The sequence below is a fragment of the Varanus komodoensis genome, unplaced genomic scaffold, assembly GCF_004798865.1.
Source record: "Varanus komodoensis strain SLA01 unplaced genomic scaffold, ASM479886v1 scaffold11, whole genome shotgun sequence".
NCBI classification, from domain to species: domain Eukaryota; kingdom Metazoa; phylum Chordata; class Lepidosauria; order Squamata; family Varanidae; genus Varanus; species Varanus komodoensis.
This window is the reverse complement of record NW_025335317.1, coordinates 15915366-15932045: the sequence shown is the minus strand read 5'-3', so window position 1 is coordinate 15932045 and position 16680 is coordinate 15915366. Positions and strand designations below refer to the sequence as shown.

General features: G+C 44.9%; 1 protein-coding gene across 6 annotated transcripts in view; it reads left to right on the top strand.

Annotated features, from left to right (window-relative positions):
- CTNNA3 (catenin alpha 3) overlaps window positions 1–16680 on the top strand; it is a 766319-nt gene that overhangs the window by 2726 nt on the left and 746913 nt on the right. For all 6 annotated transcript variants that reach the window (XR_006413770.1, XM_044420420.1, XM_044420417.1 and 3 more), the window contains exons 2-3: window positions 539–639; window positions 11511–11703. Coding sequence is in view for 5 of the 6 variants with exons in the window: in XM_044420420.1 (XP_044276355.1) it covers window positions 544–639; window positions 11511–11703 (289 nt within the window). In the remaining variant the exon portion in view is untranslated. The remainder of the gene's footprint in view (window positions 1–538; window positions 640–11510; window positions 11704–16680) is intronic.

The window sequence follows — 16680 nt, the reverse complement described above, 5'->3', positions numbered from 1 at the left end:
AGTCACAGACTCTCAGCCCAACCTACTTCACAGGGTAACTGTTGTGAGGATAAAACAGAGAGGAGAACCTTGGGTTCCTTGCAAGAGGAAGAAAGGGGGGTTTTAAATGTAATATAATAATAGGCAATTTGACGAGCATCGTAATGTCTGTCGCATCACACTCACCCTGGTGCTATTTCTGCCATCTTGCCTCGGATTTCTTCAAACCAGTTATACCACAACGTTTTTATATGCTGTGTTTTAGCAAGGTACATATTCCAGTGTGTGCTAATCTTGCAGTACTGTTCTGGTGGGAGGTAGAGTGGTTTTCTATTAGGCTTCACTTTCATAAAACAACAGCAGCTGCGAGAAGGAGATAAAGCCAATCACCCTTCAGTTGCATATATGCAGAACTTTGATAGACAATTATTTTGGGGGGATTTCTCTTTGCTGCCTTGTCTTTTCAATTCCACTTTAGCCTATAAACTACCCAGAGAAAGCCCACATCTTTGGCTCTGTAAAACTCTGTTATAATACATTATTGTCCTTTTGCTCACAGATAAAATGGCGGCAGCAGTTCCACACATGAAAATTGATCCACAGAATCTGCAGATTCAGACACGTACTGTGGAAAAGTTGCTGGAACCCCTCATCATTCAGGTAGTTTAGGACAAGAAAAATGTGTTATGGAAGTATAATATGAAACAAGGAGAACTTTTTTTCAGATAGTTTGTGTGATATTTCATGTAAGTTCAGAAAAAATGTCTAAAATATGGAATTGAAGAAATAAAGTTATAGACACTGGAACTGAAAATTCCATTTTCCAATTCTATTGAAAATATGGAATTGAAGAAATTATTTTACACACATCCATTTTATGATGTGTGAAATCATGCTTGGAAGAAACTAGGCATCATGGACTCAGTGTGAATCACTGCTTGTAAGTAGACACATTATTTATTTATTTATTTATTTATTTATTAAAACAGTTCTATGCCGCCCCTTGCCGAGCCTCGGGGCAGCTCACAACATCAAATAAAATACACAATAAATTAAAACAATAACAATTAAAATATATACAGTAGAATAAAATAAGCCGCCCTGGCCAAATAAAATTCAATACTATTAACATTTAAAATGCTGCTGAAATAAAAAGGTCTTCTCCTGGTGCCGAAAAACAAATAACGACGGCGCCAGGCGGACCTCTCTGGGGAGCGCATTCCATAACTTAGGCGCCACCGCTGAGAAAGCCCTCCTCCGAGTAACCACCCTCCTAATTTCCTTCACTGAGGGCTCCCAGAGGAGGGCCTCTCCCGCTGATCTCAGGGGGCGGCTGGGCATATATGGACGTAAGCACTCCTTCAGGTAACCAGGACCCAAGCCGTTTAGGGCTTTGTAGGTCATCACCAACACCTTGAATTGGGCCCGGACTTCAATGGGAAGCCAGTGAAGCTGCCGGAGAACTGGAGTCATGTGAACATAACGTCCAGTTCCCGTCAGCAGCCTGGCAGCTCTATTTTGAACCAATTGAAGTATCCGGACCGTCTTCAAGGGTAGCCCCACGTAGAGCGCGTTACAGAAGTCAAGACGGGAAGTCACCAGTGCATGAGTCACTGTTGCAAGGCAGTCGTACTCCAGATAGGGGCGCAGCTGATGAAGCAGCCGAAGCTGGAGGAAAGCGCTCCTCGCTGCTGCTGTTACCTGAGCTTCGAGTGAAAGCTCCGGGTTGAGGAGCACTCCCAAGCTGCGGACCTTATCCCTAGGAGAGAGTGCAATCCCGTTCAGGACAAGGTTCAATTCACCTTCTCCGAAGCCTGAACCGCCTACCAACAGGACTTCCGTCTTGTCTGGATTGAGCTTCAGTTTATCGGCCCTCATCCAGCCCATTACCTCGGCCAGGCACCGGTTCAGTACAGCCACTGCCTCACCTGGATTGGTGGAAAACGAGAGGTAGAGCTGGGTATCGTCAGCGTACTGGTGATTCCGCAGCCCACACCTCCTGATGACCTCTCCCAGCGGTTTCATGTAGATGTTAAACAGCAAGGGGGACAAAATGGACCCCTGCGGTACTCCATGGCATAGCTGCCATGGCGCAGAGCCATAGTCCCCCAGCACCACCTTCTGGAATCGGCCATTGAGATAGGAGCGGAACCACTGCAAAGCAGTGCCTCCGACTCCCAATCCCGCAAGCCTATCCAGAAGGATTACCATGGTTGATGGTATCGAAAGCCGCCGAGAGGTCCAGGAGAACCAACAGGGACGCACTCCCCCTGTCCTTCTCCCTGCACAGGTCATTGTACAGGGCGACCAAGGCAGATTCAGTACCGTACCCGGGTCTGAAGCCGGACTGAAATGGGTCCAGATAATCAGTTTCATCCAAGAGTGCTTGGAGTTGTCCCGCCACCACTCGCTCTAACACCTTGCCCAGAAACGGGATGTTGGCCACTGGCCTATAATTAGTGGCCATCTCTGGATCCAGTGACGCCTTCTTCAGGACTGGTCGGACTACCGCCTCCTTTAAAGGGGCAGGCACCCGACCCTCCCTCAGAGAAGCGTTAACCACTTCCAAGATCCAGGTTCCAATCCCGTGCTTGGAATCCTTTATTAACCAAGATGGGCAAGGGTCCAAAAGGCAAGTGGTGGGACGTACTCGTCCAAGCACCTTGTCCACATCATCGGGCCGCAGTAACTGAAATTCATCCAATAATTCTGGACCAGACGGTAGCATCAGTGTCTCCCTTACGACCTCTGATTCAATAGTGGAATCCAGCTCGTGACGAATCTGAGCGATTTTCTCCCTGAAATGCCTGGCAAAGTCGTCACAGCGGGCCTTTGAGGGTGGAATCAGATCTTCTTTCGGACCTGGACGGACCAGGCCTTGCACCACTCAAAAGAGCTCCGCCGGATGGCATTGTGAGGAGGCAATGGAAGTGGAAAAAAATCTCTTTTTCGCCACCCTCACCGCCACAGCATAGGCCCGATAGTGGGCTCTTAAGTGTGTTCGGTCAGATTCATCCCGTGATTTCCTCCACCTACGCTCTAGCCGTCTCCCAACCTGCTTCATCGCCCTCAGTTCAGGAGTATACCAAGGGGAAGAGCGGGCTCTGCCTGGTGGGAGAGGGCGCTTAGGAGCGATTGTGTCTACAGCCCTGGTCATCTCCCCGTTCCACAGTTCGACCAGAGCCTCGACAGGAGCACCCGTCTTGCCAGAAACTCCCCCAGAGCCTTCAGGAATCCTTCCGGATCCATCCGGCTCTGGGGGCAGACCCACACAATCGGGTCCGCACCCTTGCAGAGGGAGAGGTCACTCTCGAGCACAAACCTCACCAGGAAGTGATCTGACCATGACAGGGGAATCAAGCATAAATTCGTCACCCTCAGACCACCCTCCTCCTGCCCCGTCGAGAAAACCAGGTCCAGAGTGTGTCCACGTTCATGGGTTGGGCCGGTGACATGTTGAGACAGCCCCATGGCCGTCATGGAGGCCATGAAGTCCTGAGCCGCCCCGGTCAGACTAGCCTTGGCATGGAGATTGAAGTCTCCCAGGACCAACATCCTGGGGGTCCTCAACACCAGGTCTGAGACCGTCTCCGTCAGCTCAGGTAGGGAGACTGTTGGGCAGAAGGGTGCTCGGTACACCAACAGAATCCCCAATCTGTCTCGGTCGCCCAACACCAAGTAGAGACACTCCAGCCCTGGTTTCGAAGGGACAGGAAGTCCTGTGAGGGAGATGGAGGCTCGGTAAACTAAAGCAACCCCCCCTCCCCTCCCCTCCGGCCGTGAACGGTGCTGGACCAGATACCCGGGCGGGCACATTTGAGAGAGGGCGACATCCCCCCCCCTCCCCCCCAGGTCTCCGTTATGCAAGCCAGGTCGGCCCCCTCATCCACAATCAAGTCATGGATGAGGGCAGATTTGTTATTGACCGACCTGGCATTAAGCAATAGCACCGTCAGGCCCGAGGGGTGACTGACAAGACTCCCTGGCACCCTCTGGCTAGGAGCAAAACCAGAAGTAGGGACAGGTGTCAGCCATCTGTCCCTCCTTCTTCTATGCGGACACGTTAAGCTCCCACCGCTGTTACGTCCTCTGCCCATCACCACCCCAATGGCCGCGCCTGTGCGCTCCCCAGGAAATGCAAACGGCAGCATGGCCAGGGACGACTCCATAAAACAATATAAAACTATAAAATTATAAAAACATTTAAAAAATTCAGCGCTCAGCAGGAGGGCCTAACACAACGAGAGTGAAAGTCCCCTGGCCAGCCCAGCCCCCCACTCGGCCCCCCTGAACGGCCCCCCCAAATGGCGGCGACCGCCCTTTGGCCGACGCCCTTTGGCCGACGCCCTTCGGCCGCCGGCCTGAGGCCGCCGGTGCTTTCAAGCCGCTGGGCTCCCGACGCCTCGAACGCGTGGAGGGGCGTGGCAGGGCAGCCAGGTGGGTGGTGGAATGGCGGGTGGAGCGGCGTGGAGCGGCGCGGTCTACGCGGCATAGGCTGAGGCGCAGCAGTTCTTCTCTGGCATCGACTGCCGGGGCGCAGTTGTTGCTCCCGCTGGGCTCCCCCTGTGGGCTTTCAAGCCGCTGGGCTCCCGACGCCCCGCCTCGGCCGGCACGCCTCGAACACGTGGAGGGGCGTGGCAGGGCAGCCAGGTGGGTGGTGGAATGGTGGGCGGCGTGGCGCGGAGCGGTGCGGTCTACGCGGCGTAGGCTGAGGCGCAACAGTTCTTCTCCGGCGTCGACTGCCGGGGCGCAGCTGTTGTGTTAATTCTGCTTTCCTCCTGGAACATTCACATGTACTATGTTGTTCCATGGACTCTTGGAAAGAATGTGCCCCTGTTCAGAGAGCAGGAGGCCGAACTAGGTTATGGCCTTCTTGGGAAATGGTTCTTTTTTTTTTTGCTTGTGAATGGATGGTTTTGCCCATGCAACAGCATCTCTTTCTCCCTCCTCCCCCTCCCCCTCCCCCTCCCCCTTCCCCCATATATGTGAGAAAAGTGAAGGCAACTGTATTTGTTAAATGACTTTCTTTTTAAAAAGTTAAAACTCTTATTACCTTTACTATTTAGAGCATTTTCACTCCATTCCTCAGCCAAAAAGGCTCCAAATAGTGAGTAAAAGTAGGCAGTCCTCATCTTTAGGCTTACAGACCAACATGACATAACATGAGGGAAAAGGAATAGCGTTTGAGACATGAAGTGGAAGGAGGAGAGACATAGTTGGCTTTGTACTTTTTTAGTAGTATTTAGTAGTCACCACTACTAGTACTAGTAGTGGTAGTGCTACTAAATACTACTAGTACTAAATACTACTACTAGTAGTAGTACTCAATAATACTAGTACTAGTATTTAGCACTAAATAGTACTACTAGTAGCATTTAGTTGCTTTCTTTTAGGAATTGTGCCAGGAATTGGAGGCAGCCCTGACATCAGGGTGGAAGTGCAGGCCCTCTCTGCCAAAGGAGCAGTCCGGGCAAATTCCCCTCTCCCCTGCCCCCAGAGCTGCAAGGCTGGCTTAGCATATTGTGAAGAAAGTGAAGTCATACACAGTAACCCAGGAGGCTTCCCTGTGATGTCATAAAGCTCCTATTACCTAACTGCAAGGTTGCTTGGAAAGAAGCAAAAAGTTATTACAGAGTAATGAGCAAGGGACTGGTATGTGAAGAAAAGACTGGGTGGAAATCCCCCATTTTCGTTTCATTTGTTTTCCTCCATGTATGGTGATTGCCAACATCTGGATTATGCCCTAGGCCTCAATCCAATGTGGATCTAATTTAAGTCCTATTCATTCCAATAGATCTACTCAAAGCAGGAGAAACATGGGATACAACCCACTATCTGCAAAGGTTTTGCAGGTAGGGATGGACTAATGTTTTATAATGGACAGTATTTTGGTTCGGGGGTTGAGACTAGGTGGAACGTTTTCTTCATATGAATTTTAGCAGTGTAGTTTCAGTAGCAAAGGAGATGCCATCCTGTTTTGATGGCCAGGTACCTAAAATGTACCTGGAATGTGCAAAGCTGTCCCCAGAGAGTTCTGCTGACTTACTATAAAACTTCTGTTTTATTTTGTGTATACCATATGAGAGAACAACATCCTACAGTGCTGTATGATTTATTACTTCCACATATAACGGACTTCAAATTTCGGTTTAATCTCTGTGGTAATTGCTTAGTTGCTCTATTATGCTACTCTCCAAGTTATAGATGAATTTATTCATGAAGCTCTAGTCTTCTTACTTATTTCCCATGTGTTCACTTAAAGGGTTGATTTATCTTGAAACTAAGACTTTCTCTGGCATGTAGGTAAATCAGTAATCTAGTTTGCATGGATGCCTACCCTCTGAGATATTTCAATCATCCAGTTCCATTTATTCCATAAGATAACTTTCACAGCATCTAGTTGCAGTAAATGCTTTCTGTTTACTACACATTTTCCTGAGTAAGTGCATTATTTTAATTATTGTCATCATACACATTTGCAGTTTATCACTTCTAAATTCTTAGCCAAGTGCAGAAAATTGTGATCATTATTTTTTGCAAAGTTGCACTTCTTTCTATCTTTACTTTATTGGCACTCTGTAAATATAGTCCAGTTTGCTAGACACAGCCCAGATAATCCCCTCTTTTGGAGGGGGGTGTTAAGAGACATAAACCCTAAAGGAAGGCCACCAAATGCCCACTGAAAAGCATTGTGTCATTTTGAATGGTCATAGGAAATCATTGGAACATTTTAGGGATATTCTTCAAATCCAAATCTCTGCAAAAATTATACTTTTACACTCAGCCATTGCAAAAAGTTCAGTTTAATTTCTTTTGATCCTGTGAAGTGCTGTATGAATATTAATGCTTCCCTTGGCTATTGTCAGGCATTCAGTTCCAAGAGTGCACAACTACTTAATGCAAACCCAGGTATATAACTTCAAGGTCATGGAGGGCGGGGTTCCTTACCAAGAGGCTTTTAGGTGGAACCTCCTACCTGGTACAGCGCAGGAGTTCCTCCCTCCACTCTCACTCCTGGAAGGGTTGACTTCCATCATCTTCTTTGCTGCCCGCAGCAGTGGCCCACTCCCCATCTCCCATGTCTTCTGTTGTCCGTCCCGTTGGATAGGGCAGATGAGAGCAGCACCTGTGAAAACGAGTCCATGGATATTGGCTACGAACAGCCATCACTTGGACTGGAAATTGGGAGGGAGGAGAGAAAAGCAAATTCAGGCATGATTCACTGGGAACTTCTTTTGCCCAGCTTCCATTCATTCCAGTCACCGCTGCACAAATTTACCATTAGCATCTGAACCAATTTTACAGCCATTACAGCTTGTTCATTTCAAACCTTGGTGCAGGTTCCCCTTTCTGTAACTTACTGCAACTCAGGGAGGCATGCTTCTCTCTACATTGTTTGGCTTTCTGGTGGATGTGAGTAGCAGTCTGTTTCATTAATGTTCACTTGTATGACATTTTCCCTCTTGCCTGAAGGACGATCACTAGCCTTAAGAGAGCACTGAGAGGCCAGGCAGGAAGGAATATTTATTTATTTATTTATTTAATTTATTTATTAAAACATTTATATGCCGCCCCATTCGCTGAAGCCTCAGGGCGGCTCACAACATGAAGAAAAATACAATAAAAACAATATAAAAATAACAATATAAAATAAATAACAATATAAAAGAATTAAAAAATATATGCTTCTTTTCCTTGGATGGAGACTTGTCTAGAGGACTTTAGTGAGAGGAAAAGGGCAACTTGTTTGCGCCACTTCTACAGGTATATTTTCAGTGCCCTAAACAAGAAGCCTAGTTCTGTTGCGAATACTGGACTATCCAAGCCTTTTTATCTTCAGAACATTGCACTCTGGATCTGCTTCTCTTTTCAGGGCAGGGGAATATTTAAAGTTGACCAACTACTACTGGGAGAGAAAGTGGCCAGTGCTGCCAAGAGTGAGCCAGCAGTCCAGGGAATTCCACAATGGCTCCCCTCACCAGTAGGGCTTTTGGGGCACTTCTATGAAGCCTGGGATCCTCGTCTGGAGAATAGGATCACGCCATAAGACTAGTCCGATGCCATTGTTTCAACATTAGTATCATTCCTCTTTTAAAAGAGCCAAGGCAACTTACAACAAAATTATTAAGAAATAAAATAGCGACAATAATTTTCACGAAATTAAAAATACCAGTCATAATAATAAACGCAAACTCGTCACACGTCTTCCCTCCATCTGGCAGACTTGTCCCTGAGGGAAGAGGACATGAAAATTTCCCCATGTGCTAACACTTGATTGCTGCCCATCTGTCACATGGCTGCCTTCTTCCTGCTGTCTTGCCAGTTTATCAAGGCCCAGTGTCAAAGGACTGGCAGTGTCGGAGCTGCTGCTAAAAGCCCACTGTTGCTGCCTGGCTTGCCCCACAGAAGCAGACACTGCCATCTACCCTCCGTATTCTCTGGGCAGCAGGGAATTGCCTTCACCCAGAAGGGCTCATCTTTCCTCATCAGTGCCACGTTGCTGGAACGTCTTGATTTCCTGCCCGTCTACCAGACAGGCAAAGGACAGGCGGCAGTGGATGCTACTAGGATCTGCATCTGCGAGTGCTTGTTTGTCTTTCATACTGGGCCACCAAGCAGCAATGGCTGCTGGGAGCAGAATCTCCTGGTGCTACTAGCTGGAAGAAGGGCCAGATAAGATACTGCTCCTAGCCACCAGTGCAGGGTGCCTTTCTTGATAGAAGTTAGTCCCTTTTTTGGAGAGCTGTCCTCAGTCTGAAGAGGCTGTCTGTTTGATTAAACCAGTCTAAATCTGGTTTAAAGTCAAAGAACCGCGAGAAGGGAGCACAGAAGCCACAATCAGTTAGCACCTGTCAGGTTACCGAACTGGTCTTCTCCATTTTGGTGAGAAGTATTTTGTTTTGATTTAAATTACAGGTATTATGCCTAAATTTGAATCTAAACAAAGAAATTAGATTATGCAAATAGGAAATTTGTATCTTTTTTTTTTTTTGGTGATGCATTTCTTCTCTTTGGCAATGCTGGGTGCCTTACATCATTGCTACTCAGTCACCTGTCTGGGAGAGCAAGGGAGCACATGGCAGCTGTGGGCAGAAGCAAAAGCCACCACTCTTTCTCTCTGGCTGGTGGCACTGGCAGCCACTGTTAGTCGCCACGGTCCATGTGCTCCTTCTGTAGTGGGAAGCAACAGCTGCTGCTGCTCTGACAGCACTATCCGAAAGGAGAGAGACAGAAGGGGACTAAGAGAGGAGCTGCTGCTGAAGGCATCAAAGCAGATGATGGAAGCCAAATTTTCTAGGAGGGGGAGGTCAAGGAGGAACCCCTGCAGTGCACCAAGTAGGGGCTTTCAGGAGACAGAATCTTGCTAAGGACCCTTCCCCTGCAACCTTGGAGTCAGGACTGAGTTTGCATAAGGTAGCTGCGTACTCTTGGACCTGAATGACTGAAAATATCCAAGGGGAGTATTAATATTCAGACAGTACTTCACAGGATCAAAAGAAGTCAAACTGAACTACTTTCAATGGTAGAGCCTGGTACATCTGTGCTAAGTGCACCGTTGAAGTACTTACAGGGTTTTATTTTAATTTTTCCTCTTTAAAGCATTGTCTGAAATACTGAACTCTGCAGTTGTGGGATAAAGAAAGGAGTAGGTTATACTTAAAATGCAGATGGGGTGACCTTTCTTCAGTTAAAATAACAAGCAGAAAGGGAAATTCTTGAAACTTTAAAGTACAAAAGAGCAAAAGGAGAAATAAGGTTCATGAAGCAACAACAGTTTGAGAGAAGTAATGATGAAGATACTTTTTTAAGTGAAAAAGAATAGCAAATGCTAGGCAATACTTTTTGGGAAACCTTTTACAAATGCGTTTGGAGAGCAATCCTATTGCCTCTGGACAGCATGCTGCAGATCTCTGTACTCGATTTTCCCTTGGACTTTCCTCTGTACATGGATTTTGCCTTCCCCAGCACCTCCCCACTCCTGGCCATTGAAGCTTCTGTTTCCAAGTTCCATCTGCAGCCTTGTAGAAGTCAGGGTGGGAGAAAAGGGGGCATGCTGGTTGGTGGAGAGGAGGGGCCCCTGAAAGATCTCTCCAGTCCCTTCCTTTCCCACCAACAGGAAAGTCAGTGAGCCTCAGAGAACCATCTAGCTGCTTTTTGTATTTGAAATGGATGTTAAGATTTGCTTCTGTCTTCCTCTTTCCCCCTGCTTAGTACTTGATCACAGGGCTTAGGATGTCAGTGTCAGGATCAGGACCTGAGTGACCCTGCAAGTACCTGCAGAACCAGGAACACCTTTGCAGGCACCTGCAGGGAACAGTTGAGGAGCAATGATGCAGTTTGGCTGGAGGCCCTGGAGACCAGCATAAGAGGCCTCCCTACAGTGCTCCTCTTGGCCACAGCAACCTGGCTCTCTGTATCACTTCACCTGAACCTTGGGCCAGCTGCCCTGCCTGCCTACCTCCTGCCTTACTCCAGTTTCCATCCTTGTCTCCTTGCTCTGGAACTTCTTGGACTCTGCCTTTGAATTGTGACATCTTGGAGTATGTTTTCTTGGATCTGCTTTTTTCCTGGCTTTAACCCTGGATTGTTAAACGTGTCTCTTGCTTTTGGCCCTCTGAACCTGCTGCAGGAGTCCACCTTGAACTGGTGCCTTGGTCTCAGCATTCCAACTTTAGTTGTCTGCCACCCACACTCCTAACCTTACATAGAATAGGCAGAGGACTCCGAACTCTGACCCTTCTGTCTATTAGATGTGCAACCCACATCCTTATTTATTATAATATCTGAATGCTGTTTATTCATGGTCTATTCAGCAAGAAAGAGGGAAAATCAAAACCATGCTATTTTTAGTTTAAGAAGGTATATTATGTGTTTCCACCTTAGTAAACCTAGCTTCCTTCAGCAGGGACTTCCTGGAAGGGGTGATCAGTCCTTTAATTGTATGGCTTGGACTTTGTAATGGCCAGTTTGACAGAATTATATTTCTTTGTTCTGAGTTATACGAATTGTGGTATTTGAAACTAATTCAGAAATGGGGAATCCTATCAAAAATATGGGCAATGTACAGGGTTTGTAATATATCAAGTGGTCCAGTTCGTCTTGTTATATGCTTGTCAGTGTAAGCACAGTTCACCAACCAGGTATAATTGCTCTCTAAACTTAGGCTTGTTCGATACGCGACATATTTTCCTCATATAAACAAGGTGAACAATAAGATAATGTGATTTTCATTTTTAGACTATTGTTTTCCCTCTACAAATATTGCCTGTGTGTGAGAAGCATTTTCCTAATATCTTGTAAATTATCTTCCTCAGGGTCAAGTTATGACACTGTGTATGTGCTTAATTCTGAGCTAACCTTTTAATTCACTATGCATTGGATTTGCTAGAGTTATGTTCTTCGTTCACAGATCCCTATTCATTGGCCCTTAAGAACTTAACTAGTCATTGGTGATATCTAGACTGATTATTTTAGGGTGAAATATGTAACATGTGGCTACAGCACTATTGTAACATCTTGTTTGTTTTTAGGTTACCACTTTAGTGAATTGCCCCCAGAATCCATCCAACAAGAAAAAAGGTTGTTCTAAAAGAGCCCGTGTTATCCTTGCTTCTGTGGAAGAGGCTACCTGGAACTTACTGGACAAAGGGGAGAAAATTGCTAAGGAGGCCCCCTTTTTTGTGGAGGAACTTAATGCTGCGCTTCGTGATGTTCGCAGAGAAAGTAAGCCTGCAGTTACTATGACAATATTATAGCTTTTTCAAGGAGCAACTGCATCCTCCTCCCAAGTGCATCTGATTGAGACCTATGAATTGTTTTTCATGATCAGTATTTCTTGTTCTTAAAATTGCAAAGAATCTCCACAGCTTGGAATGACAAGCACCTGCATGTACTGAACCTTCATTCTAGCTGTCTGGCTTCATGCTTTTCTCCAGTTAGTCAGAGCTGCTGGCAAATCAGATTTGCCCTGTGGAATGGAAGGCTACCATCCCCTCAGGAAAAGTGTGTACATCTCTGTGCCTGAGAGAGATGCATCAGCCAGAACTGAATTGCTGCATGTAGGGAGCATTATAAATTGCAGGGAACCCTACAGCTGCCGTGATCAAATTGGACAGAATGAAGACACAGATCAGTTTTGAATGCCTCCCTTAGAAAGAAAGAAAGAAAGAAAGAAAGAAAGAAAGAAAGAAAGAAAGAAAGATATTTTGTAGTTTGTGCAGGATGAAAAAAGGTTTCTCCTCCTCTCTATTATTGTCCCCTAAAAACAGCCTATTAAGGGTGCAATCTTAATGGCTTCTAGGCACTGCTTAGGTAGCCACAGGACATGTTAGAGTCTCAGCTCCATTCTTGGAAGTGGATCTGAGCTGGGACTCTCCCTTCGCTCTTGCTCCCTTTGTGGGGGTGGGATGCTCCAGAGGGCAGTGAAAGGAGGAGTGAGGCTCTGTCAGGGCTTGAAGAATCCAGGTGGTGCCCCAGCTCCTTCCCACTCACAGGGGCAAAAGATAAAGAAAGCTGAAACTGGCGATCTATGTATTTTGCAGGGTGAGCCAAGTATGGAAGGCTCACTTGTGTCCCAAGCTCAATTGTATGCACATGGATGGTTACTGGCACTCACACTGGATAATGCCTGAGGTGTGTTTTAGCAGTTTAACACCAATGCCACTCTCAAAGTTGTACATTTTTGTCTCTCTTTCTAGAGTAATATGCAAGACTGTTTATGAAAAACAAAAACATAAAACCAAAGAATGGACCTTGCCTTTCAAATGAACTGACTTAATACAATTTTCCTGTGAATATTAATCTTGATCTTGCTTTTCTATCTTCTCTTTAAACAAGAAAACTGAATTCCAAAATTCCATGTAAAGTTTGATGCTTTATTCCTAAGATGTTTTTCATAGCTTAATCGGATAATATGTGTCCAATAACAGGTTGAATAGCATTCCTTGTACCCTGTGGCTTTCTATATAGCACTTAGCTTCCTAACAATGATGGTGAGAAACAGCAAAATAGCAATATAAGCAAACTTAGAACTTACCTAATGGCTGATGAATATAAAGGTACCACCCGGAAGATGATTTTACATGCTTCCTCTTGTGTTGCCATGTTGCAACACAACATTAATGCATAACAACCTGCCACACTAACAGGTGGATTTGTAGCTGGTTGCAGTCCTTACTCAAAGAAAGCTCACTGAAACCTCCTTCTCAAACTAGTGAGGGATGGGGTGCCACAGAGTTTTGTCTTAGGTCAAGTGTTCTTATTAAAATATTTTAATAAATGATTTAGATGAAAATTTACACCAGACTGGAAGGGGTAATACCTTCAGAAGATAGAAATGGGAGTCAGGATGATCTTGATAGGACAGAGAACTGGAACAAAACTAATCAAATGAACTTCAAAGAGAAATGCTCAGTTCTGCACTTAGGTAGGAAAATTCAGATGCACATATAGGATATGTGAACCTAGCTTAACAGCAGCACATGTGAAAAAGACCTAGCAGTTTTAGCAAATCACAAAATAAACATGAGTCAGCAGTGCAACATAATGGTAAAAGACTAATGCAATTCTAGAATGCATCAGCAGAAGTATATTATTTACAGTACAAGAAGCCATGGTGCCACTGTATTATACGTTGTTTGATCCTTACCTGGTGTCCATTTCTAGTTTTTGCAACTTAGTTGGGTACTGACTGGGTTTGGTCAATCAATGAAAAAATAAGTCACAGTGGCTTCCCAGGTTGTCTGAACCTAGTGAGGTGCATGGTGAGGGTGGTTTTGAAATCACCCAGTGCTAAGCATGGCTGGGTTCACAAGACAAACAACCAATGCTAATAGACAATGGTTGTCTGTCATGTATGAACCCAGTCATTGTGTCAGACGATGGTGGATTCTCCATTAGAGGTCTTTAATCAGAGGGTGAGACTTCGACAAGATTGTGTTGAAGAAGTGCTTCAACTTTGTCATTCTACAAGAGGCTGAGACTGGGAACTTGGGTTACATATTTATATTACAATGTGAACTTTGCTGTTAATCTACCACCCACTATCCCAGATATGATTAAATTGCATGGCTTGTGACTCATATGTGCTTTATTTGTCTTCAAGAATGCTTTCAAATTGATTGGGAGGAAATGAAAAGATTAACTGTCAGCCTTAATTTTACAAATCTGTAAGAAGGATCACCCATTTTAGACTGCCTATCTATGATCTGTCATAATATAGCAGAGCTTATAATTTTGTATTGATAGACAATCTAAACATATTTTCAGACTTCAACTTTGCTTATTGACTTTGGGCCAGAACTTGAAGTAACCACCAAAAATAAAAATATTCATAAAGTTAATTACATACATCTCATGCATTTTAATGAAAATGTTGTCAGGGTTACATTCCATCATTGTGGGGAAAAAAAGATAGAGTAATACAGTTCAGCATCCCAGCAACTTTAAATGTTCGAGCTAATTTTAAGAGGACAGAGAACTGATGCAACATACAATCTAGTTTTGAAAATGCTACAGTTGCTGGATGCCCTGCATACACAGGGGATTAGACTAGAGAATCTGGAGGTCCCTTCAAACTCTTTGATTCTAGATTCTCACATTCTGCTATGCAAGTTTGGATTATGATACACTGCCAAAGGTTTACTTCCATTTCTTGTTCAAGTCACAGTTTAATGATGTGGAATGTCTCACCTTATTTTGAGTCTTTGGGAAGCTCTAAGTGGTAATCTTGTGATACAGTGGTAGTCCAGATGTGTGTGCGTGTTCCTTTGTACTTATCAATAATAAAATTCTTGTAGAAAAAGTTGGTCCAGGTTCAATTTTGCTGGTCTTTGGACAAAGGACCTGCAGTAATTTCAGTACATTCCACCCTCACAGTCTTGATAAGGATCTTGCCTCCTCCGCCCCCCCCCCCCACACCCTGTGACAGCTTAACTCTTGCTCATTTCCACACTCTTCACGTGTTGGAAGGACTGAAGGAACAGTGGGATATGGGCCAAGAGAAAGCAATGTTCAGAGCCACAGACAGGCTATCGTGACCCATTTGCCTTTCAAAGTGTCCCAACTCTTATCAGTTCATAAAAAACAAAATCACACAGACTACATTGCTGGTGATGTTTGGATTTCATTTGCATCATGCCTTTCTACAAAGAAGGGGCGGGGGGGGGTGCTACAGGCAATTCACTTCTCAGGCTTGTTTATACGGAAATGTTAGTAAGAAATCCTTACTTAGAAATGCTAAATTAGAAAGTGAAATATTTATGCTTCTGTTAGTGAAATGCTTCCCTATAACCACAGCCTTTGAAAAAAGCTTCATTACTGCATTTCATACCTTCTGAGTCATAACATTCTGTGCATGGTATCACTCAAGAAAAAAAATCTTAACACGAAGAAGGAAAATATTTCTAGAGTGAAAGCTTTAAAATATGAATGTCAGACTACAATTTAATTAACTGCTCGTTTCCGAGGCTGCTGTTTAATTATATAAAATTTGGACAGCAATGTAATGTATTCCTAGGATAATATTTTGTGTGTTTCTTACTCTTGCCTCCTCCTCCAGACAGGAGTGGTTCAGGCATAACTCAAATGCTCGGTATCTATTTCCATTACGCAGCCTATATATGGTCTGGGAGACAACAGCTGCAGCTTGCATTATTTCCATCTATTGCCTTGTCAGAGTTCCCCGCCGTTAGTTGCTATCACATCTCAAGTGAACTCGTAGATAAACGTTAACTAAGAAATACCGTAATCACTTAGGATACTTCAGATACTGTTTGTTTCTGATCCAAAAGGAAAGTTAGCAGATAGGGACTTGACATTTTTAATTTGCTGATGGCAGTTTCTCATATCAGGGAAAGGTATACAAGGCCACATTTCCTGACGGTAGCTGCAGTACGTAATCGCATACTGTTAGATACTTTTGTGTGTGGAACTCATCCATGCACAAGTGGTCTTCTCTGATTGAAAGAACCTCAGAACAAAAAGAATGACCACAAGTACGATATCCAGTGTATAACAAGTGGTGGGTTGGAAGGGATGGTCAGTTGAGGTGCCTTTTAGCTTCTTTTATTCCCTTTTGATTAAACGCCTCACTGTTCATTCGTATACAGGCTGAGACATGAGGCATGGCATGTAAGCATATTGTGAACTATACACAAGTTCACTGGCAAATGTCCTCCATCCCTGGGATCTTGCGCGCGCCAGCTTTTCTATGCACTCTAGAGACCAGAGGCCTAACTCCTTTACTCACATATGTTCTGGAGTCTATGAATTGTCACAGCAGCACTAACTTCCACTGTTCCTGGAGGCTCAGTGTTCTTGAATATTGTGGTTCTCGTTGTGGCTCTTAATCATTCTGGTTCTCCATATCAGTGCTATACCCTGCTATCTCTTCCTGCCCATTCACATAGGGAAGCAGGGTGCCCATTTACACAGTGCCAAAAAGGAGGATATGCCTCACCGAAGCAGAGGACAAAAGCGGACTGTGATTTGCATGAAAACTGTACACGCCGAGATGTAAATTTAGAAATAATTACCCAAATTTAAATAAAGACACCGAGGATGATTGCTCCAGGAGCTGCATGTGGATGGGCATCTTTCCCGGTTTTATATGGTTCTTTGTTTTTGAAACGCGATTTGGACTGGACATCCTTTCCATTAGAGGATGTCTTTTTATGGAGGACAGTTCTATGTAAAGTAGGA